This window comes from Patella vulgata, chromosome 6 (assembly GCF_932274485.2).
Source record: "Patella vulgata chromosome 6, xgPatVulg1.2, whole genome shotgun sequence".
In the NCBI taxonomy this organism is placed as follows: Eukaryota; Metazoa; Mollusca; class Gastropoda; family Patellidae; genus Patella; species Patella vulgata.
The window spans coordinates 21,119,827-21,144,797 of record NC_065884.2 but is presented as its reverse complement, the minus strand read 5'-3'; the positions used below and the strand labels follow the sequence as shown (position 1 = coordinate 21,144,797).

General features: G+C 36.3%; 1 protein-coding gene and 2 long non-coding RNA genes across 6 annotated transcripts; 1 reads left to right on the top strand and 2 right to left on the bottom strand.

Annotated features, from left to right (window-relative positions):
- Window positions 1-1,072: 1,072 nt before the first annotated feature.
- On the bottom strand, window positions 1,073-9,150 carry LOC126825492 (uncharacterized). 4 transcript variants are annotated; one of them, XR_008788553.1, is made up of 9 exons: window positions 8,990-9,150; window positions 8,504-8,764; window positions 8,289-8,374; window positions 7,981-8,169; window positions 7,581-7,856; window positions 4,418-4,508; window positions 2,988-3,112; window positions 2,640-2,727; window positions 1,073-1,516 (listed from the first exon to the last, which is right to left on the bottom strand). It is a non-coding gene; the product is annotated as an uncharacterized LOC126825492 (long non-coding RNA). The 4 variants fall into 4 exon arrangements; XR_008788552.1 differs by having other exon boundaries at window positions 1,074-1,516; window positions 8,504-8,761; XR_008788554.1 differs by having other exon boundaries at window positions 1,074-1,516; window positions 4,418-4,474; window positions 8,504-8,761.
- Window positions 3,363-21,753, top strand: LOC126825493 (uncharacterized). Its single transcript, XR_007682018.2, has 3 exons — window positions 3,363-3,594; window positions 13,935-14,146; window positions 21,624-21,753. It is a non-coding gene; the product is annotated as an uncharacterized LOC126825493 (long non-coding RNA).
- Window positions 21,754-23,060: 1,307 nt separating this feature from the next.
- On the bottom strand, window positions 23,061-24,484 carry LOC130013131 (beta-1,3-galactosyl-O-glycosyl-glycoprotein beta-1,6-N-acetylglucosaminyltransferase 3-like). The gene has a single exon (XM_056101713.1). The coding sequence runs from the start codon at window positions 24,482-24,484 to the stop codon at window positions 23,378-23,380; it is 1,107 nt and encodes a 368-aa protein (XP_055957688.1). The 3' UTR covers window positions 23,061-23,377.
- Window positions 24,485-24,971: the final 487 nt, after the last annotated feature.

Here is a 24,971-nt window from a genome sequence, read left to right as displayed (position 1 = left end):
ACACACACACACCCCACTTTACCCATCACAAAATATAACATAGCTATTTAAATTGTTCTTAACCCCACACACTTTACCTATCACAAAATATAAAATAGCTATATAAATTGTTCTTTACCCCAAAACAAGAACTGAGAATATAAAGATATGTACACAGTATCCCTACCCCATACTCCAAAATATATAATTCAAATAATATCTAAATTTAATAACATCCAAACCAAGCACTAAGATTAATTATGCACTAAATTGAAACAATTTCGAAAACTGAAAAGTGCTACAAAATCACACTACAAGTGATTTGTGAGACATATAGAAATAACTAATATACACAGAAAACTAACAAATGAAAAATGCACTATTTTGCAGGAGTAATAAAATGATGTAAAACCTTTTCCTCATTAAAAAACCCCCAAACAAAATGAATATTTTGTAAATAAAAGAAGCAAAGCATCAAGATTACAGGATTGAAATAAAAAAATATCATATGTACAAAAAATTTATATACAATCACAAGTCATAAGCCACAGTGGTTCAGTGAGTATAAGGTGTTGGCCGAGAAATTTCAACTGGATTTTCCGGCATAGTTCCCACTTGTCAGTAGTGTTGGATATGGCAAGGGATAATTGGGTACAAGCCCGGAATCGAAAGAGAGAGAGAGAGAGAAATGGGGTTTAACGTCCACTTGACACAAACTAGGTCATTTCGGGATTAACATATGTTTTAATTTTATTTCAATAATTCGTTGCGCATAGGGGTCTTTAGCAGTGGGAGGAAACCGGAGGTCCCGGAGAAAACCCACAAGATTGGACAGGCGACCCTACTCCTTGTCACGTACAACCGGGGATTCGAAACCACGCCAGTTGACTCAATGACAGGCCGTATGATACCGCACGCACGTGCTTACCATTCGGCAATCCACCACTCCCTCCCCCATTTCCGGAATCGAAACCATCCCCACTGCGTTCACTTAGAAGAACCCTTGACAATTGAATTATTTGACTCAATGACAGACTTCCTGATCAAATGTGTGCGTGTTAATCATTGCCCCCCCCCCCCCCCCCGGGTTCCCGTTAAAGAACCCTTGACAGTTGAACTATTTGATATAAGAGTAGGGTGTAGGGCAGAATCACTCTAAGAACACAGAAAAGTAGGATACTAAACCGTATTTCATTTCATAAGCAAGGGAAAGTCACCTTTATGTAGGTCAAGGTTTTTTGTAATTCTGGGTGTATTTGATCTACATTTGGTTTCTAGTAATGCCTATTAAATACTTTATGATTTCTGACCAAATTCTAAGTGATTTATATGTCACTTTACTTGCTATATTATACATACATTTCTGAAGAGAATTAAAATCTAATTGTGTTTTGGAAGAAAATTTAACATTAATAACAAAAAATAAATATTTAAAAATTGGGTCAAATGCATTCTTTCCCAGAAGTATAAAATAAATTGATGCTTGGGTTTTCTTGTTGTTATCATACAGCAAATACTCTTTCAATGGTGTTCCAGCCTAAAAAATAAAAAGTAGGCAATAAGAATACTTTCTATGGTTCACAACGTTTAAATAAACAATTTATTTTGCCACATCGAGACCGAGTCTCTATTTGGTTTCAACTTTGCGTAACGCTTATTGTGTCTTGTCCAGTTACAGACCCAGGCAGATTATTATGCTCAAATCAATGAGTTAGAAGTCAGAAAAAAGTCTTGAGATTTGGGACTGAAGTCTCATAATAGGTCAACTATTCACCCTTTCATACATGTATTGTCTGCAAATCCAGATTCCCTACTACATCATGGCAGCACCTATTTACTTGGCAATGTCTAATTATTTTTGGACCCATTCTTATTTTATTTCCATTGACAACAAATTCGATATTACCCTTTAAAATCTATTGAAATCTATTTGAAAGTAAAATACTGTCCATCATTATTTTACTGCTATTTACTGTAAAAATACACATCATGTAGGGCCTATCACAACTTGAAGGAAATCAATGGATGTGATTGGCAAAAATCAAGCATGTCAAGTACTTGAAACAGCAGAGTCCTAGGCATTGCCCCAAGCAGAATAACTAGATTACCAAGCAAGTGTATAGAAGTACTTCCTGATTAAAAATACAAATATATATGTTACTTACATTTTGCGTGTTTTCCCCTTGTCAGTGATACAGGACGGAGGACCTGACAAGGACAGCTGTCTAGTCGTTCGGATGGGACGAAAAACCGAGGTCCCGTGTACACATTGGCGTGCACGTAAAAGATTCCTTGGCAATTGGAATTCGATATAAGAGTAGGCTGTAGCGCCGCTGCCCGGGCAAAATTCCCTTCATAGAACACTGTATGGCGTATGCCCGTCTTCATTAGCCCAATTTATGAGCAAAACAGTAGGATGTTAAACCCCATTTCATTTCATTTTCAAAATTATAAAATAATTTGATGGCTTAATATTCAAAAGGTACAGTCCTTCATGTTTATAAAATTGTACGGGAGCCATAAAAAGCTCCTGATACCTTGAATATATGCAGTTTAAAAGTAAACAAAAATCTTAATATTTAGGACAGAGAGAGAGAAATGGGGTTTAACGTCCATCCAACCCCCCCCCCCCCCACCAAGTGTATAGAACCAGTTCTTACATAGTCTTTGTCTGATAAGCAAGATCTGTGAGAAAACGTCTCCACAATATCAATAGCCCTTTCCAACTTGATCTTCCGAGGTGGGTAACTGAAAAAAAAAATGGCAATGTATTAGTTGGCTTAAATTGACTAGACAGTTTTGATTAATTAAAAAAATGTTAATTTAATTACATTTGTTTTGTTTCATGTGTTGGTTTGCTTTGCCACAGATGAGACAGTGATATCTACATATAACTAAGATTCTGTCTCTGCTCATACATGACGTGTACAGTTTTACTATACTAAACTGAATTTTAGATTTCAAAATAGCATAACAATCTTTTCTATTAGAATTGAATAGTTACCCACCAAGAAAAAGCTGCTCTATCATCATTTTTTCCAGCCATTTCTTCTTCCATTTTTTTATTTTATAATTTCTTTTGTTATTACATGATCTTTTTCTGGGTGATTTGCATATACATCCAGTATTGAAACTGAAAAAATAAATACATGATATGTAATTTACGATTAAAGCTACCTTACCATATATACAAACTGTGTGATATGAAATTGAAACTAATGTATCTATATGTATCAAAAGTTTTAATCCCAAGGAACTACCTAAGCCGTAAAAGTTTATCTTAATAATCCTTGTTTGTCACATGGTTTAACTGTCGCAGTAATTAGAAGACGGCCATGGTGACTGAGTAAATTAGGTGCTGGCACACCAGCATGGAGGCCACAGGTTATCTCTTGGGGTTGACCGAGAAAGCTCATCTTGATTTTGCAGAGTGGTTTCCCCTGAGATCCAATGTACACATTGGCGTACACATAAAAGTTCTCTTGGCAGTTTGAATTCGGTATGAGAGTAGGCCATAGTGTCGCTGCCCAGACAAACATTTTCACTTAGCACAATGCATTAGACCAGTCGGAGCTGACCAGTAGGACGTTGTCTTTAAACCCCATTTCATTTCAGGTAATCTAGTATTTTTCTAGTAAGATTGAAGTCTCTCTACTTTCTTTATATGTAAATATCATATATGAAATAAGTCATACTTTTATTCGATATGGGGTGGGGCTGGGGGGAATGGTCTAGTAGGTAATGCATGCGCATGAAATCACAGGGTCTGTCATTGTGTTAAGTGGCATGGTTTCAATTTCAAGGAGTAGAGTCGCCTGTCCAATCTCTTGAGTTTTTTCGCTGGGTCATTCGGTTTCCTCCGTTTTCTAAATACATGTACCCCTACGCCAAGCGAATTATTCATATTAAATTGAAGCATACCTTCTCTAATCTCTGGGTCCTTTTGTTTCCTCCTTTTGCTAAATACCCATACCCGCAAGCGAATTATTCATATTAAATTTAACCTTACCTGTCCTTTTTCCCGAAACGACCTAGCGTCTGTAGGCTAAGTAGATAGCCTATAAGGACCCATCTTGCAACAACTCTACATGTAGGTTCGTGCATAATTAATATTACAGTAACATACCAATTTTTAATACATGTAGAATGAGACAGTGTGCAGGGAAAGGGTGGAAACGGAAGTAGGCTAATCCTCGTCGTAGTTGATTACCGGTATGCATATAGGCACAGCATGGACTACTTGATTCTTCAAACACAAGTACATGTAAGGCCTTGTTTATGTCATCTCTCTCTCTCTCTCTCTCTCTCTCTCTCTCTCTGTTGCATGTAAGTGCCATATAAATACTTTATTTTGGATTGTATGTTCACATACACTAATCATTGTAGGACATTGGTAAAAAAAAAAATAGAAAATATAAAACTTAATTGAAATTTTTACCTGTTTTTCTTCGATTCAATGCCAATGGAGTCCTTGGTAAATTCTCAATAATTATTGCTGGAAGGTGGAAAGAGTCACATATCATCATTGACTGGAAAAAATAATAAAACTATAGAGAAACTTCCACAGGCTGATTCTAGTTCCATTATTTATTAACTGTGACTGAATCAGGCAAAAATGGGGCCTAATATTAAATATTACACAGACTCACAGAGGTTGAACAACGGATTACATGTCATTTGGAACTCGCGTCATTTGGGACTCAAAAAAATATGACCACGACATTTGGGACTCGGGTATACGACGTTTGGGACTTTGGTATACGTCGTTTGGGACTCGGGTTAACGACGTTTGGGACTCGGGATAATTTATTAGAAATAGGCCAATTCAAAACCCGAAAGAAAATATTTATTAACATGAAACACGTGGTTAGTAAAAGGCTCAACCAAACGATAAAACATTAGTTGCACTTACGGTTCTTTGATAATCATCGTTTCTCATAAAAGTTTTATATTTATTTAAAACGAATAATATGCTGATGAATTTATTTGAAAATGACCTACACAAAAAACAAAAAAAATATTTACACGACATGCAATCTTTTTTTACAAGCCCCTAGAAATTGTTAACGATAATCCGTGAGCTGCACGTTGACATGCTTGTCGTAGATGGCAATACCAATTGATAAATTAGTGCGTACAAGGCAAAGTTTTTTGTGGAAAATATAAGAAATGGCAACGAACAAAGCGGGATAATTAAAGCTGATTAACTGATAATCCCAATGTTATTACAGTATGTTCAAAGAAACCTAACGGTTCTTTGGTGGATGAGGAAAAACGTGAGTTGTCAATCATCGAGAATGGCGGCCGTGTGTTGATTGCAGTTATACCGTTTCACGAAAAAACATTAGCAGTGGTCGGTCAATCAAGCTCGTTTACTATTTATAACGCAAATTTTTCGATTCAGTTAAAACAAAATATACGTCCATTTTAATTGGCCGAAGGATGTGTGACTAATAGAAATATGGCGGGCGGACAAACTGACCAAACAGTATATTTCGAGGTATTTGAGGTAAGCTAATTTAATATTATATCATAACTGCATGTGCATACTTGTGTTTCTGTGTGATTAAATATTCAAAAATTCATTCTTAGGATACAGCCTCGACACCAGTCCGCCTTGAATTGCAATGTTTGTTTTGTGTTCTGGGCGCCATTTTAAAAAAACCTGACATGACCTATATAATACAATCCAGCGATAGTGCAGTCAATTTCCTTTAAAAGGGAATCCGAATTTGTTAATTTTCCGCAATATCACTTCGGTGGAAGCGGACGTTAAATAAAGCTATTTCACGTACAAAGACCTACAATAAAATCCAGGTGAATTGGGAAAAATATTCATGTATTTTCTTGATGAAGAGTAGCTATTTCAATTTGTAAATGCCCAGTCATCTTAGACAAATAATAATTCCAACTTCAAATCAGTTGTATTTATTCAAATCATACTATGAATAATTGTATTTTTCCACTTGCATAATAATAAAAACTTGACTTTTATTATTTATTTCTTCAGGCCAAGAACATGGAAAATTGGTAATTGCCTTGTATCACTGCTAACTATAAGGCACAGGGAGCCTTGGGCAGAAATAATAATAATATGGTTCTCAGATATGTTACTGTGTACAGACTGAACAAAAAATATATATACACTTGCTATTATATGTACATTATATCATTGGCAATAATAAGATCCAATTTTAGTTTTTAGTTACACACTGTTAACCCCCAATAGATGACAATAAATCATAAAATGTATTCAGCTCGACGTAAGACTTAAATAAATAGATGCAGTTGGTTTAACTTGAATAGAAGTTTTGATTATCTATGCTGCATATATGCATATATCACCTTACAGCTGAATCACATTACATATCTTTTTAGTTGATGTTCATATCGTCTTACGTATTTGTCAACATCAATGTGACCTTGTTCTATGTCACATTAGCCTTTTCAGACTTGTTACCACGAATTTACTCACCACACCCTCGCATAGTTATGAATTTATTGTTTCACTTGACTAAAGAAACATTTTGTAGGAATGTATGCAATATCATTGTTGGTGGAAACTGGCACTATACCTAAAGAATGACTGAACAAATAGCGGAGACGGGGTTTCAGCCGGCTGATTTAAATTATTTCTTTAAATACAGTAAAGCTTGAAATATGTCAGTTTTCACTCTTTAGAATGTTTTTGTAAATAAGTTTTTATTGTAGTTTCCGTGGCGTATTCCCAATAAGCGTTAGAAACAAAGATATACACCCTTAATCCCGGTGCCGATAAATGTTGGGTTGTGTGGAACATGCTAACAAATCTCGGGTACGATATATGTTTGATTCTGGTTGAGAACAGCATGAGAGCAACATGAATGTTTTCATTGGAGATGAGACGCAATTATTCAAAGGGGTCAGACAAACTCTAAACCAACCGCGTTCCCTTTACTGAGTCCCTTCAAAGGAGGCCCTGTCTGTCTACCTGTGGAATAACATGCATTTGTATCTGTTAAATTTGTGTGGTAGACAGATTGATATTATTTATATAACGTCTTACCCCAAACAAATTGCAAAAGAAACCATGAAGTTTCTGAGAGCGATATTTCGTAATTAGTGTGCTTTAATGGTGGGAGAATAAATAATTTCTTTTTAAATTTTTCAAACACAAACTGGTCATATATAAAATAGCATTTTCTGACAAGACTAGCGATAATCTCGTAAGATATGACTTTTACTATGTCTATTAAATGGTTTTCAACGTCTCTTCAAGGTCACCGTCTTGCGCCAAAGTCGTGAAACGCACCGTCGGGGGTTTTGTTGGGGCCTGTCTCCCCCAGAAAAATTTCTAGAAATTTCAAGTCGGTCTTGCCTGGCCGTGAATACGGCAACCTGAAAGTGGTCGATTTTAATGTAGACATCTGAACTCCAATCAACAAATCAATCAACCAGGCTGTTGTCGTTGCATTCACATGTCACCAGACGTGTCACCGATGAAACAAATATGCCTGAAACAAATGTCGCTGTTAGTGCGACCCATTTGTGACAATTTCAAGGTCCCAAATAATAGTCCTTTTTTACTATTAATAGTAATTCAATCAGTAAGTGCTATTTACCTTATAATAGTCGTCTTGGCTTTTACCCGACATTACACAAAACACCAATGGTAACTGTCGGGTGGTCTCTCCAGTCTTAATGAAGGCGTGGATGGAAAACAGCTGAGACCATGGCTTGTTCACCACCCGAAAAGTTGCATCCATATACCAAGTTTTTGCGCGTGCGAGTAGTTGCATCTGTCTATCAGTACAAAAAATGTGATGGCGCCTTTCCCCAACTTTTACTCTTTTTTGATAAAATCCCGGTGCACTATGATCGATGAAATCTTCGTCAAGCTAAAACAAAAAATAAATAAAAAAGTACATTTAATTACATGTTAATAAATAAATAAAATTGTACATTTAATTACATGTTAATAAATTCTTATATACATGGGTATTTAATTGCATGAATACTTACGCTTGACGACACGTCAGTGGGATCTTTTGGTCGCAGAGTCTGTCGGGTTCTTTGTAGCGACCTTACAAGTGCTGCCATGGGTGGTCTGCTATGAATGGGTTCTTCTGCAGAACCGACACTGGATAAAACTCTCTCCGCTATTGAGGAACATGACTTAGTAAAAACATTTCCTTTGGCTTCATGCTTTGCCTGTAATGATAAGATAAAACATATTAAACTACAAATATATTATTGGTTTATTTATATTTTATTTATTTACACACATATATAAATTTTTAATTTAATTGATATATAATTTTTAAACCTACTGTAACTTTTATCTTGGTAGCCGTGTTTATACCGGGTTCTGCTGGGTGAAGATGGAACACCTCCAAATCGTAGTTTTCTTCTTTGTCTAAAATATATTAAATTCATTTATTATTATAGAGTTAACTAGGTTAACTAGAGTTAATTATCTTTACATTTTGTAGCTGAAATACATTTCTATACAAGGTAGTTAACTAGGTAAAATAAATCACCCTACCTTAATTGTATAACTAAACCCTTGGTTGTCAAACAACTTGGACTTGCCACGGGAGGAACCAGCTTCTACCTGCGTATACACCACTACGGGTTCTTCGTCGCAGAAGACACTAACGTCGGCATCGTCTGAGATGGAGGACTCCATGACCGGAACTGACACATCGTATCGGGTTTTGGCTGTAAACGATTCTTCTACTTCCATAGGTTCAGTTGTTGGGACCTCCATAACTTCTTCTTGTTGTTCGTCCATATCTTCCGTCTGCTTATTAGATTTAAGGTTGTTTTTTTTAAACATAAATTAGATTACAATTCAACTAACACAAAAGTTTAAAAAGATTTTTTTCTAGTCTGTGCCCGCGTTTATGTCTACTCTTGGCAAAATCGTTATAATATAAAAAAATCATGAAACAAGAATCAAAATGGCCGCCAATCGGGTCTCCAACGCCAATCCAACCTCCCAAGATATAATTTCAAAACAGATTCTTACCTGCTGGTTCAAGTCGAGCCGTTTCTGCTTTAATCATAATGTGATTCTGTAATGTAAGTATTTGAACAACATCGTAGCGCCGAACAACTAATGTTAATTAAGCATGATTTCAGAAAAATTGAACAGATTTGATAATAACATGCCGAAATTTTTTTCCTGACCGCGCCATATTTCAAACATGAACTTCCGGTTTAAATTGTTGGAGTTTTTTTTAAGGAACAAAATACTAACATTATACAGAGAAACAATATCGATGCTAAATTACATACATGGTATTATTTTTTATATATAAATATTCACAAACCTGCGGTCTTGTATTCTATGAGACCATTAGCTTACATTTGTCAAACATATCACTGCTCCAAAATCATTTCAGCACGTTGTTAAATGTTAAATTAATTGTGTGAAATCACTTCATTTAATGTCCGCTTCCACCGAGATGATATCGCAGACAAAATGTAGCCTATAGTACGTTGATTTTATCAACCAATCACATTCAATAACAGTTTTACTTATTTTCTTGTCAACGCATTTGGAGTCAATTGTTAAAATCACACCGGGCATGAGCGCTCAACAGGCCTTTGATCTACCAGTTTATTGGGCCCAACTTTATTTTCACTACAGACATCTTAACACCAATTAGCATTCAAGTCTGTCTGGCTATATTGTCTGAGTAAAAAATACCTTTCTCTTACTTGTGGACCCCGGATTAAGACTTTGTATGGAGTTCAAATTTAAAAAAAAAAATATTTGTTGACGGTACACATTACTTGTGTTAATTATATGGAAAAAACACAAGATTTGTGTTAATGCATTAAAAAGAACACAAGTTTGTGATAATGCAATGCAAAACAACACATAACTTGTGTAGAATAATTTTCACACAAGTACTTGTGTTGAGATCCAACACAAGTTTTTTTTTCAGTGCACGTGGTTCAATTTCAATTTTAATTCAATACTTCGCTTGTGCGTAGGGTATTTAGCAGTGGGGGGGGGGCAGGTGGACCCCGAGAGAACCCACGAGGTTGGACCAGCTACCCTGCTCCTTGTCACGTAGAAGGCGTCAATTGAAACAACGCCACTTGACTCAATGACAGACCTCGTGTTCACAAGGTTTTCGTAATGAGGACCATGTAAGAGGTGGAGACTCCATGAAGCAGCCCAGTCTTCAATAGCCCAGTCAAAGCAGAACAGTAGGACGTTAAACCCTATTTCATTTCATTTCATAAGAGTATGAACCCTATCGATTTTTCAGTGTTCTGTGACTTGCAGTTACAGCGAAATGCGGGTTGGGTGGTCTAGTGGTGCGCGTGAAACCATGCGGTCTGTAATTGAGTCAAGTGGTGTTGTTTCGATTGACCGCTTGTACGTGACATGGAGTGTGGTTGCCTGTCCAACATCGTAGGTCTACACCGCATTCACCTGTTTCCCCCCACTGTTAAATACCCCCAGCCCCCTATCCAACCAAACGCGAAGTATTAAAATAAAACTGAACCAAGTGTTAGTCTCGAAATGACCTAGTTTGTTTCGCAGTTCTAGGGTTACCGCCCGCATATCGGTAAAGATAGACACCACGATTGTTTTTTTTAACATGCTATATTTTCAAATTGGGTGTTTGGAGCATTGAGGTGTACACGGGACATCGGTTGTTGGTCCAATCCGAACTTGACAGCACTCTTTGTCAGGCCCTCTGTCCTGCATCACTGACAAAAACCAGATAAACTTTCTTGACAGCTCTTCTTGTCTGGCCCTCCGCCCTGCATCACTGACAAAAACCAGATGAACTTTCTCGGCCAGCCACGGGAGCGAACCCGCGACCTCCAAGCTAGCGAGGTAGCGTGTTAGTCTTACCCACATGAGCTTGTGAACCCAATGGTTAATACCCTAAAACATATGTTAAAAACTATTGCTTCTATCGGGTTCACAATGTTTTCCTAATGGGGATAATGTTGAGGGATTGGGTCTCTGGATCAGAAGGAAACGACCGTGTTCGTTCTCTCATTAACTCCAATGCTTCACACCAATATATGAAGTAAAGAACTGATTTAATGTGTATCCTCATTCGTGTTCATAAGGTTTTCAGAATAACGTTAGGAGCAACCCGGGAACCCGGTTCATCTCTTTATGTCACCAATGCTTCATAGAGTCCCCACCCCTCAATTGGTCCCCATTATGAAAAACTTGTGAACACGAGGTCTGTCACTGAATCAAGTGGCGTTGTTTCAATTGACGGCTTATACGTGACAAGGAGCAGGGTCGTTTGTCCAACCCCGTGGGTTCTCTCCGGGTCCACCTGTTTCTTCCCACTGCTAAATATCCCTACGCGCAAGCGAATTATTGAAATAAAAATTGAACCATGTGTTAATCCCAAAATAACCTAGCTTGTGTCGAAATTCCATTTTTTCCCCTTCAAATTCGGTGTTTGAAACATTGGGGTAATTAGTCGACGTGTTAAATCGTAAGCGGATTAATTCGATTAATCAAATTAATTAATTCGTTTAAACGAAATAATTAATTGGTTATAACGAAATAATTAATTGGTTATAACGAAATAATTAATTGGTTATAACGAAATAATTAATTGGCTATAACGAAATAATTAATTCGTTATAACGAAATAATTATTTCTTTAAAACGAATTAATATTTCGTTTTATCGAATTAATATTTCGTTTAATCGAATTAATTATTTCGTTATAACGAATTAATTACGTTATAACGAATTAATTATTTCGTTATAACGAATTAATTATTTCGTTATAACGAATTAATATTTCGTTAAAACGAATTAATATTTCGTTTAATCGAATTAATTATTTCGTTATAACGAATTAATTATTTCGTTTAATCGAATTAATTATTTCGTTATAACGAATTAATCATTTCGTTATAACAAATTAATTATTTCGTAAATATTAATTCGTTAAAACGAAATAATTAATTCGTTATAACGAAAAAATTAATTCGTTTAAACGAAATAGCTAATTCGGTTAAACCAAATAACTAATTCGTTTAAACCAAATAACTAATTCGTTTAAACCAAATAACTAATTCGTTTAAACGAAATAACTAATTCGTATTAACGAAATAATATTTCGTATTAACGAATTAATTATTGATCCGATTTTGATACAAATACATGTTTATTACCCAAACATGTCGGTTCCTTTCGATATTCGCGCATATCGGATCATAACTTCCTGAATTATGGCCCTTGATGGTACGAAAAATCGCGTTTTTGGCTTGGAGTCTCACTAGAGTTCCCATTTTTTTTATCTGATTTAAAAAAAAGCGTTGAATATTTCACCGTTACAGCCTAATGAGGGTAGAGTATGACTTTCGTGAAAATTGGACCAAAACTGCCGGACAAAATGGCCGCCCTCTTACGCAGATAGTGTAAATATATGATATATCAAGGTTGTGGACACTCTAGAGGCCACAATTTTGATCTGAATTTGATGAAACTTTAAATTAATGTTTATTTCGCAACAATCTTGGTTTCTTGTGATAATCGCGCATATCTGAACACAACTTCTTGGATTATGGCTCCTGATTGTTCGAAAAATCACATTTTTAGCTTGTGGACCCGCTAGAAGTCACAATTTGTATTCAATTTAAAAAAAAACGTTTTAGCATATCACCGATACACCTCAATAAAGGTTGAGTTTGAATTTCGTACATATCTGACCCAAACTGCTGGAAAAAATGGCTGCTCCTTGTACGCAAATAGTGTAAAAGTATGTATTACTAAGGTTGTGGTCCCTCTAGAAGTCACAATTTTTATCCGATTTTGATGAAACTTAAAATATATCTTTATATCCTACATACCCCATTACCCGTCGATATTCGCGCATTTCAGACCATAACTTCCTTGATTATGGACCCTAAATATACGAAAAATCGCTCTTCTTTTTAGCTTGTTCTCTATCCATGTTGTTGGCGTATCGTGCCTGGCAACCGGTGGTTATTAATATATTAAATATTTTGATTCTTTTGACAGGTTTTCGGGCGAGTAATACGTCTGTGAATCTATAGATATTATGTTTCTCCAGATGTTCTCAACAATCTGTTACAGTATTGGGGCTTTAATCAGGTTCAGATGACAAGACTAGTTTAGCATCTTATAATACTTTTATTCTTCTTCTAACATATTATGTACAAAACTTAAGACTCTGTAATTAGCTTGTGTTGAGGGAGCCATGGCCCTAGCATGGCTAGGCACGAGTCTGCCAACTCCCAATTAACTTACATTACATGACCGTTGTCCGGTCTTAACTCCAGACCTGCGTGGCCTGGATTTAATTTCTAGTCGCACTCGCCTAGCCTACGACTGACGATGTCGTTTCCATTCTGGGTTTATAAACCTTTCCAGACAAAGGATCTTATTAGACATCTGGCTAATGTATCATGTATCATATCAGGTTTATCAGACAAAGAAAGTTAAATAAAACATGCCAACAAGTTAAGGTTACATAATGACATAAGGAATGCTACCAAGACCTCCAGGGGTGTCGATAGCGAACAGGTTGATATGCTGATATTAAAATCACTTTCACGTGTCAAGATGGTAGGAAGCGCCTATAACATCTGCCACTATGTAACAAATCCTACTCGTATGATCGATATGTGTTAATAACGTGGCTGAAAATTGTTTTATTTCATTGTTGTCTTGTTATTAATTTGGACGTGACATAGTCATGAATAAATAGACTTATGTTCAAAAAATGAACTAATAAATTGATCTATTAATCAATACTGATGATCTTATATTATGGTTGACTACGTCACGTCACCTGCAATTTTATGTGAATACTCTACCTAACTGGTTTCTTGACAGATTTCCTGTAAAAATTTGCATATTAAATATAAACAAATTTTTCAGAAAAACTGTCAGGGTTTGTTCATTGTGATACTGCTTACTTCATATTTGAACTTTTTAATTACAGTAAAGAATCTTTAGGATCAGGTGGTATAAGTAAATTTGAAATGCACAGAGCCGCAGAATTCTTGGATCATAATACCTTCGTCATTCTGGAGGAAGAAGATGACCCAGCAGTTCTTCTTGACCACGTCAACAACCAGCACCCGAAGATTAAGTTTACTATGGAGAAAAGGGTCATGAAATCGTTCCTCTTCCTAGATGGTCATGTCCATAGAGGTAATAATGCCATTAAAAAGAGTGTGTACCGTAAACCTACCCACACGAACCAATACATCAACTTTAACTCCACACATACAACCAGTGTTTCATCGAGAGTTGATTATGGCCTTGATAAGTTAATTAATGTCTAATTAATAATTTAGATAACATTCCTGGCCTAAAGAAAGACCTGCAATTGGCGGATTTGCGTAATGTATGTTTAATAAAATAAAATCGACGCATAAAATACATGTATCTATATACCAGGAATGGAAATTCGCCCCACCACCCACCAATGTAATTATAATTCCACAGGTGGATTAATGACAAACGCCCAACATTTCCGGAGCTTGGCAAATAAAATGCCCAGAGGTAAACATGTACATAGTCAATTTGAAGTTACATTGTCTTCTATTAATCCTCCCCTCCACCATTATATGCCTGGGGCCTGTATCACAAAATTTTAATTAAGATAAAATCCAAATTTTAGTAATTTGATTCGATAATATTAGTGCTTAGCCAATCAAAATTGAAGTATCTACTAAAATTTGGATTTTATCTTTAGTTAAGATTTCGAGAAACAGGGCCCTGATATTATAAACCTTTTTCGCATTGCCATGGACAACTATGTTTTTTATGTGCGATATTATATATTAATAAAAAAAATTTGGTACAATAGTAGGCTTAATTAGATTATGATCATCTTTTATAGTAAAATAATTGTACATTTTGTTTTTATTTTGGAGATATTTCTGTATTAGATCTTTTCCCATAAGTTCTTATTACGCAAGTCTTTGATGTGTGGATACTGCAAATAGCGCGTCTTATTGAAACCTGTAACATCAGCTTGCAATGTTCTGTTACGTAGATATTCTTCCATACAGTCTATAACCACTTGATCATAATTCCCATCCATTTTATTGACGATCATCTCGGGTTGTTTCACCAGCCACGGCAGTGCCTTATTGTTAAATACACAAACAGCCCTACGAAATTTCCCAGGACACTTGATAGGCTCGCCCCAACTCCATAATAATGTGCGTGATAGGAAATCTCTGTTGAAATGTTTAATGGTAATATTATAACCACCCGGCGCACCATCAACCGTGTTTAGCGTATTGAAAAATGCCTCTTCAGGGGCGTATGTATCTTTTAAAAACTCGAACAAATCATTTGCTTTGTCGTTCTTGAAAACAAACTGAACAAATTTTCTAGCAAATGTCCCATAAGCACACCCTTTCCTTAGTAGAAAATTTCCTGTAAATGGCTTTTTTAGAACATTTGTTTTTATCATTTGGAATTCAGTGACATTAAATTCCCACTTTATTCGGGCTATGGCGAAAGGGGTTGCTGGTTCCGATTCAATATCATTTCTTCCTTGTAGCAACTGGCAAATTTGAACTATTTCAAGATTAGTTTTAAGCGGCACTTCTTCCCCTGCCATGTTGAGAAAATATTTCCATTGAATTGACGATTTTAACGCTTCTTTCATACACAATAAATCAGCTTCTACAAGTCTAATAGATGAATACAATGTTCGTATTTTAGATAAAACCACCACATTCTCAAAGCATCGGGCGACTGCTTTTAAAGAATTAAATATGTGAATATCACTGCCAGTATCAACATGTATACAATAAAAATTATGTGGACGATAAATAATTCTTAAAATTTGTTCTATTTGTTCCGGAGAATTATGTAGACGAATCCCAAAAGCTAAAGGAAAATCTTCTTCCAGTTTTGTAATAACTTTATCGTCATATCCGTTAATATGGCGAAATAATTGACAATTTTCTGTAATTTTAGTTAAATTACAAATCCTGCTTTCATTAACGGGTATAATTTGTGTCATCATGGTTTCATTCTTAATAAGCTTTTTACAATTTATCTTGTTTTCTCTAACTACTGAATGCTGACATGATCCATAGTTACTTTGATAGTAGGCATCTATTACGTCATATGGGATGTCATTATCCAAAACGGAATTGTTTTTTGTCACGCGTAAGGAATTTTTCCATAATTCCGGCAACACTTTATAATAAAACACAACCACATATATAGACACCAGTATTAACAACATTCTAAATATTTTATTCTTGAACATTGCGTCCTAAAAATTAAAGAACTAAATAAAAAGAGAACGCATGGTAAATTAAATAATTAAAGCTGTTAACATTAGATAATTAAGATTTCGTCGCTAAATTAATTATGATGATGTATGTTAGTATGAGAATATCTCTTATATCAGTTATAGCGCACCCAATCTGACTAAAATACAGATCTATATTTCGTGAAGATCTGACAAGTTGTAGTAGGAGGTCGTGCCAGGGGTCATACGAGCAACTTTTGACCTTATAATGTCAGACATTTAATTAACTAATCAGCGTTGATGTTTCTAGTAGAATACTCACAGTTTCGTGCATCGCACGCCAATAACTCACTGCAACAGAGCGTTTCATTGGCTTATCCCCGTACATCAACCAGCACGCGGGTTTTATAACCACTCGTTTAGTAAAGACAAGTAAAATGAAATTTTTTGAACTATAAAAACGAAACGAACAAGATCTGTGTTTTAATCAGATTGTAGCGCTAGCTGAAACTAAATTAGATATGGTAGATATGTATAGAAGTAAGTAATTATCGTATCCAAGCAGTTTTTCCTTTGACTTCTTTTTCATTATCCTGGTCTATGCAAGATTTAAATTATTAAGATCTCGCATATTAGAATTGAATAATTAAGATATTGTCGGCAAGAATTAAATAATCAAGATATTGTCGGCAAGAATTAAATAATTAAGATCTCGTGTATTAGAATTAAACAATTAATTTAGGCAAGATTTAAATAAGATATCACTATACTGATCGAACACATGCTCTTAAAAATATGTCCAAATTAAGGATAAAAATAATGTGTATAGAAAGAGAGTAATACTTACAGGCCTGTTAATTTTCCACTATATAAGGTGTTCAAAACATTTTCGCAACAGATGTCCAAATTATTGGTTTATTCGATTAAATATGGACGAATTGTTTGGTATTATATATGTTACTAACAAAATATAAATCAAGAGTTAAAGTTTTGTAGAGAGAGAGTAATTTGTACCTCCAGATTGTGTGATAGAACTTCTAAAAGAACAAGAATCTGAATCGGGTTCTTTATAAAGAGTAAGCATATCCTGCACTGTACATGACAATAGCTTCCTTAAGTTTGGATATCGTCCTGTAATATGACTGTTATCTTAATTCCAATAACTAACGCAAGCGCGTATAAAATATCACCTAATAACAGATATTTGGAAACAATATATATCATTTTTTCTCAAAATTATTCTTGGTAGTATTCAAGTAATCTAGAAATACAACAACAGAACACCCATCTAAATATTTCATTCTAGAACACAGTTCCCTAAAATTAACCAATTAAATAATAAATAGATCGCATGGAAATTGAATAATTGCATAATTACTACTCTAGTATATATACTATTCAAAAAAAGTAGGGGATATTTGATTTTGGGGGCATAATACTAAAATATGCAAATGACTACGAAAAAAGTCACTATAGAACCTAACAGAAGAAACATTTCCAGTTACATGTGACGCCCAAACGCACCAATAGCTACCGCATGGAATGCAGGTGATGCTTGGGATCATCATGGGGGTCCAACCCAAGATTTGCACGACTCTGACTTTGAATGTTACAGTCATTGTGGCATTGAATTCCAGGGTGGAAACATCAGTTTAATTGTTTTAGTGACCAGAAAACAAATTTTGATATGCGTCGGCTTACCCAAAATGAAAGGTTACGTGCCCTTGGCATGCTACAGATCGGCACAACACAGGCGGTTGTGGCGCGGACGATGAATGTTTCTCAGTCTGTCATAAGCAGGCTATGGTCCAGATACCGTGATACACAATCTGTACAGGACAGACCACGCTCAGGTCGACCAAGGGCGACAACTCAAGCCCAGGATCGATTTATCCGTACCTTGGCCTTGAGAAATCGTGTCATCACAGCAAATCAGATCAGCGCTCGTCTTCAAACAGACACTGGTGTGAGAGTGAGTGGCCAGACGATTCGGAATCGACTGCATAGGAGTCACCTTCGCGCCCGACGTCCTCGCGTGATCCCTTGTTTGAGAGATCATCACATTCAGGCAAGACGTCGTTGGTGTAGGGATCGTCAACACTGGGATAATCGACGCTGGAGCAATGTGATGTTTTCAGATGAGTCAAGGTTCACTGTTGATTTTTTGGACAGACGAAGGAGGGTGTGGCGTCGTCGAAACGAGCGCTTCCAAGACGTTAACGTCATCAGACATGATCGATTTGGGGGTGGTTCTGTTATGGTGTGGGGAGGCATCACTGTTGCTGGAAGAACGGCTTTACATGTTGTTGCAGGGCGTGTTACAGGCCAGTACTACCGGGACAACATCTTGGCAGTCCATGTTGTGCCGTTCGCACGACGTCATGGCCGCCGTTTCATCTTCCAGGATGACAACGCAAGATGTCACAGGGCCAGGATCGTTACAGGTTACCTCCAACAACAGAACATCACCACATTACCTTGGCCAGCACTGAGTCCCGACCTCTCCCCCATCGAGCATGTCTGGGACATGCTTGGACAGAGGTTACGTCAACGCCAACAACGTCCTGCCAATGTCCAAGAACTTGCTGCTGCGTTGCAACAGGAATGGGACAATCTGGACCAAAATGACCTTAGACGTCTCATTAGGAGTATGCCACGTCGGATCAATGCTTGTTTGGCAAACAGAGGAGGATTTACCCGTTACTGACTTGGTTGTGATGCTGTGGTAACTTTGCTGTTTGACCCCGGGTATCATTTTACCCTTATAATGGTCAGTCTGTGCCTTACTTAGTCTAACGATCATTTGGAATAAATCGATGAATGTGAACTTCATTTCATTTTGTCATTTGTTTCTTCGTCAGTTTCATTAGGTGACTTTAATAACACTTAAAAATCAAATATCCCCTACTTTTTTTGAATAGTATTACACCATCGCGTGTTGGATTCATTCCACATGCTATGTACATATAAAATGTTTTGCGCCATTTGAAACTAAATTAGGTATGGTTTTATTCAAAGACTCAATAATTCGGCACTTATCCATTGTAAGTATTGAGCATGCAACCGCCAGGGAATTAATGTGCCATTTCCCCATGAAATAATTAAGATATCGTATATTAGTTTCAGATCATTAAGATCTCGCATGTTAGAATTAAATAATTAAGACCTCCCATATTAGAATTAGAAAATTAAGATCTCGTATTACAACTCAATAATTAAGATCTCCTTAGAACTCAATAATTAAGATCACGTATATTAGAATTAAATAATTAAGATCTCGTATTAGAACTCAATAATTAAGATCTCGTTAGAACTCAATAATTAAGATCACGTATATTAGAATTAGATCATTGCCGTGCAGATTGTAAACACCCTCTTAATTGTTATGTTCACGTTAGGATAAAAAAAAGGGTGTGGAAGTTAAATGAATAGAATAAAAAATGTTATACCAGTAATACTTCCAGTTAGGACAAAAATCAGGCATGATATGCAAGTCCCCTGTTTAATGTTAGACTACTGTACGAAACACTGGTTTGGCACGCAACAGATGTGATAACCATTGGCTAAAAAGACTGCATTATTCAATCGATTCGATAAAATTAACGGTTCGTGATTTGCATTTTGTCGGAAACAATCAAATCAATTAAGAAACGAAATCAAAATATCAACGTTAGTTAATAACAATATCCACATATCAAAGACTTGCATAAAAAGAAACCATGAGACAAGATCTAGTACAGAAATGTCTTAAAAATAAAAGCAAAATATACAATTATTTTACTGTAAAGGATGTTATCATAATCTAATTAAGCATAGTATCAAAAATATCGCATATAAAGAACTGGGTCGTCCATGTCTGTGCGAAAAGGGTTTATATCAGGCTTACAAGATTGGGGTGGGGAGGGGGAGGAATTAATTAAAGATAATGTAACTTAAAATGACCACCTTCCTGTGCACCTATGTTCGGGAATTTCATTTGCCGAGATGTGGAAGGGGTGGGCGTTTATCATTCACCTGTGGAATTATAATTATATTGAAGGCGGGGCGAATTTCCATACCTAATTTAGATGTTTTATGCGTTGATTTTTCTATACACCCACGTTTTCATGTGGACGTATATAGTTGTCGAGAAAATCGGACCAAAACTGCCAGACAAAATGACCGCCCCTCGTCCGCAAATAGTGTAAAAATATCGTATATCAACGTTGTGGACCCTCTAAGAGGTCACAATATTGATCCGATTTAGACAAAACTTGACATACATGTTTATAACCCAAAGATGTCGGTTCCTTTCGATATTCGCGCATATCGGATCATAACTTCCTGAATTATGGCCCTTGATGGTACGAAAAATCGCATTTTTGGCTTGGAGTCTCTCTAGAGTTCCCAATTTTTTATCTGATTTAAAAAAGCGTTTGAATATTCCACACCGTAATGACTTTCGAGAAAATTGGACCAAAACTGCGCAGATAGTGTAAATATATGATATATCAAGGTTGTGGACCCTCTAGAGGCCACAATTTTGATCTGATTTAGATGAAACTTTAAATTAATGTTTATATCACAACGATCTTGGTTCCTTGCGATAATCGCGCATATCTGAACATAACTTCCTGGATTATGGCTCCTGATTGTTCGAAAAATCACATTTTTAGCTTGTGGACCCGCTAGAAGGCACATTTTGTATTTAATTTTAAAAAACGTTTAAATATATCACCGATACACCTCAATAAAGGTTGAGTTTGAATTTCGTACATATCTGACCCAAACTGCTGGAAAAAATGACTGCTCCTTGTACGCATATAGTGTAAAAGTATGTATTACTAAGGTTGTGGTCCCTCTAGAAGTCACAATTTTTATCCGATTTTGATTAAACTTAACATATATCTTTATATCCTACATACCCCATTACCCGTCGATATTCAGACCATAACTTCCTAGATTATGGCCCCTGAATGTACGAAAAATCGCTCTTCTTTTTAGCTTGTTCTCTATCCATCTCTTGCAAAATGTAATTCGTCTGTGAGTCTATAGATATTATGTTTCTCCAGATGTTCTCAACAATCCTACTCTTATGATCGATATGTGTTAATAACCTGGTTGAAAATCGTTTTATTTCATTGTTGACTTGGTATTAATTTGGACGTGACATAGTCATGAATAAATAGACTTATGTTCAAAAAATGAACTAATAAATTGATCTATTAATCAATACTGATGATCTTATATTATGGTTGACTGCATCACGTCACCTACAATTTTATGTGAATACTCTACCTAACTGGTTTCTTAACAGATTTCCTGTAAAAATTTGCATATTAAATATAAACAAATTTTTCAGAAAAAACTGTCAGGGTTTGTTCATTGTGATACTGCTTACTTCATATTTGAACTTTTTAATTACAGTAAAGAATCTTTAGATAGAGGTAATGATGCCATTAAAAAGAGTGTGTACCGTAAACCTACCAACACGGACCAATACATCAACTTTAACTCCACACATCCAACCAGTGTTAAATCATCCGTAGTTTCCTGTTTAGTCCGAAGAGCCCGCAATATATGTGAACCAGATTACCCCAGTGCAGAACTTGACCACCTCCAACACGCCTTTTGTACCCTCAACAACTACCCTCGAAAGTTTGTCAACCATATTACCAAAAAAGATAACCCAGAACCTGAAAAACCGAGTGGTATTGCCGTTCAATGGTAAACTATCTTACGAAGTTAGCAGAATGCTGAAGACAGTGAATATTGGAACAACATTAACCACATCCAGAACCTTAAAACAGACACTCAAGGCAAATGGGAAGTACCACGGACCAACCCAATTCAACCAAAAGGAGGAGTCTACAAAGTTGATTATTCCTACGACAGATCATACAATGTTACCATTACGAATGCCAACAGAGATTTCCTATCTCGCTCAATTTTGAACATTCTCCTAATTTGGTATGATATCTTGCCGTTGAATGGAATGGTTATGCGTACAGTTTCTTTTCGGGGGTGACGGGGGTTTTGGGACATCTGACAGTATAGTCAGGTCAAAATACAGTTATGAACTTGAGGTCATTTGGAGGTGTTAGCGGCCATTTTTGACATTTTTAATGATCTTGATGTTTTCTTTGTCCCCAAAAACCAAGGAATAGACCCCAAGACCATTAAATTTGAGTTGATAGTTACATACTTATGACCATTAGGACGTTTCGGTGGCCATCTTTGACGCCATCTTGAAAAATAACCCGACTTTTCCGGGGTCCTACTTTGGTAAACTTTTAGTATGTTATAAAGTACACTAAACCCTAACAGAATCAGTTGAGAAACCTTTTGTAGCAATTTTTGGGGGGTTGAGGGGGTATTTTCCATAATATATTGACCTGACTAGTATAACAAACGTATCATCAACTTTCCTAGCTTAAATATTTTAAATTTGGCATCTAACAAAGCAGACATTCTGTGGCGGCGTCCCGTTGCCATGACGTGCTAAGCACGTGCTTATTTTGCTTAATGGGGTTTAATGCCTACTTTTCTACTTAATCCGGGCTATTGAACTCGAGCATACACCCTGCAGTGTACTGAAGCGAAACGTATGCCCTCACATATATAACAAAGAGGAGTGGCCCGATGATAGATAGTGGGAGTGGGGGTGGGGGTGGGGGTGGGGGTAGGATGGCTTAGTGGTCTAGAGTGTCACGCTTTGACCTCTAGCGGGCCGGTCACCTCTGGCTTGCGGTTGTGGTTTCGATCCCTGGTGTGAGCGTATGTGGCTTGGAGATAGGGGCGCCTTCTCAACCTCGTGGGTTTACTCCGGGTACTCCGGTTTCCTCACACAAAAAAGATCCCTGCACGTGCGAAGATAATGAAAATAAAAAAGACAACTTGTCTGCGATATCACCTTAAACACTAAGAACAACACAACAACCGAGGATAGAACGCTGTGGACCAACAGCAGGGACAGTTAACTATTGACAACCACAATGCGATTTTTAATGGATGAATAATTTTTGAACTAGTTTCTATTGACTTCACAATAGGCCGTTCTAAACATTTTCATTCAGGCATGGACAAAGATATTCTTTATGTGAGTGTTTTTTGTTCTTGAATATGCTTTATGGAAAATAATGACACATTTTTTTAAGGAAGGAGTCGGGCATATTTATGAACTAGATCTTGTCCCATAAGTTCTTCTTATTCTTCTTATGCAAGTCTTTGATATGTGGATATTGTAAATAACGCGTCTTATTGAAACCATTAACACCAGCTTGCAATGTTTTGTTATGTAGATATTCTTCCATACAGTCTATAACCACTTGATCATAATCCCCATCCATTTTATTGACGATCATTTCGGGTTGTTTCACCAGCCACGGCAGTGCCTTATTGTTAAATACACAGATATTTCTGCGGAATTTTCCAGGACACTTAAAATGCCGGTCCCACTGCCACTTAATTGAGCGAGATAGGAAATCTCTGTTGGCATTCGTAATGGTAACATTGTAGCCACCCGGCGCACCATCAACCGAGTTTAGCGTATTAAAAAACACCTCTTCAGGAGCGTATGTATCTTTTAAAAACTCGAATAAATCATTTGCTATGTCGTTCTTGAAAACAAAGTGAACAAATTTTCTAGCAAATGTCCCATAAGCACACCCTTTCCTTAATCGAACATTCAATGTAAATGGCATTTTTAAAACCTTTGTTTTGATCATTTCGAATTCAGTTAAATTATACACCCACTTCATTCGGCGTATGGCGAAAGGGGGCGCAGGTTCCGATTCAATTTCATTTCTTCCTTGAAGCAGCCGGCAAATTTGAACCATTTTAAGATTAGTTTTAAGCGGCACTTCTTCCCCAGCCATGTTGAGAAAATATTTCCATTGAATTGTCGATTTTAACGCTTCTTTCATACACAATAAATCAGCTTCTACAAGTCTAATAGATGAATACAATGTTCGTATTTTTGATAAAACCACCACATTCTCAAAGCATCGGGCGACTGCTTTTAAAGAATTAAATATGTGAATATCACTGCCAGTATCAACATGTATACAATAAAAATTATGTGGACGATAAATAATTCTTAAAATTTGTTCTACTTGTTCCGGAGAATTATATAGACGAATCCCAAAAGCTAAAGGGAAATCTTCTTCCAGTTTTGTAATAGCTTTATTGTCATATCCGTTAATATAGCGAAATAATTGACAATTTTCTGTAATTTTAGTGAAATTACAAATCCTGCTTTCATTAACGGGTATAATTTGTGTCATCATGGTTTCATTCTCAATAAGCTTTTTACAATTTATCTTGTTTTCTCTAACTACAGAATGCTGACATGATCCATAGTTACTTTGATAGTAGGCATCTATTACGTCATATGAGATGTCATTATCCAAAACAGAATTGTGTTTTGTCACACTTAAAGAATTTCCCCATTCAGGCAACACCTGGTAGTAAATCATAGCTACATTCACAGCCAGTGTTGTTAAAATCACTCCAAGTAGTATCTTTTTTGACATATTGTCCTACAATTAAACAATGAAGAGATTAAGCTAAATAATTGTTAGCATTACACACTGTTGAGAGGTCACCCTCTGCAATAACTATTCGTGTGCTGTATTTCGGTACCTAGTTTCAGCTGCGTGTATTGGAATACGGGATCTAGTCTGGGGGAGACGAAAGTGTTTTATTCAAAGACTCAAGAGTTTGGCATTCAGATATAGTAAGTACCGAGCATGGGGTCTAACCGATGTATCATTT

What these genes read in the sequence shown, in the direction of transcription:
- LOC130013131 (XM_056101713.1), bottom strand. Translation starts at nt 24,484, where the DNA reads ATGATGACACAAATTATACCCGTTAATGAAAGCAGGATTTGTAATTTC.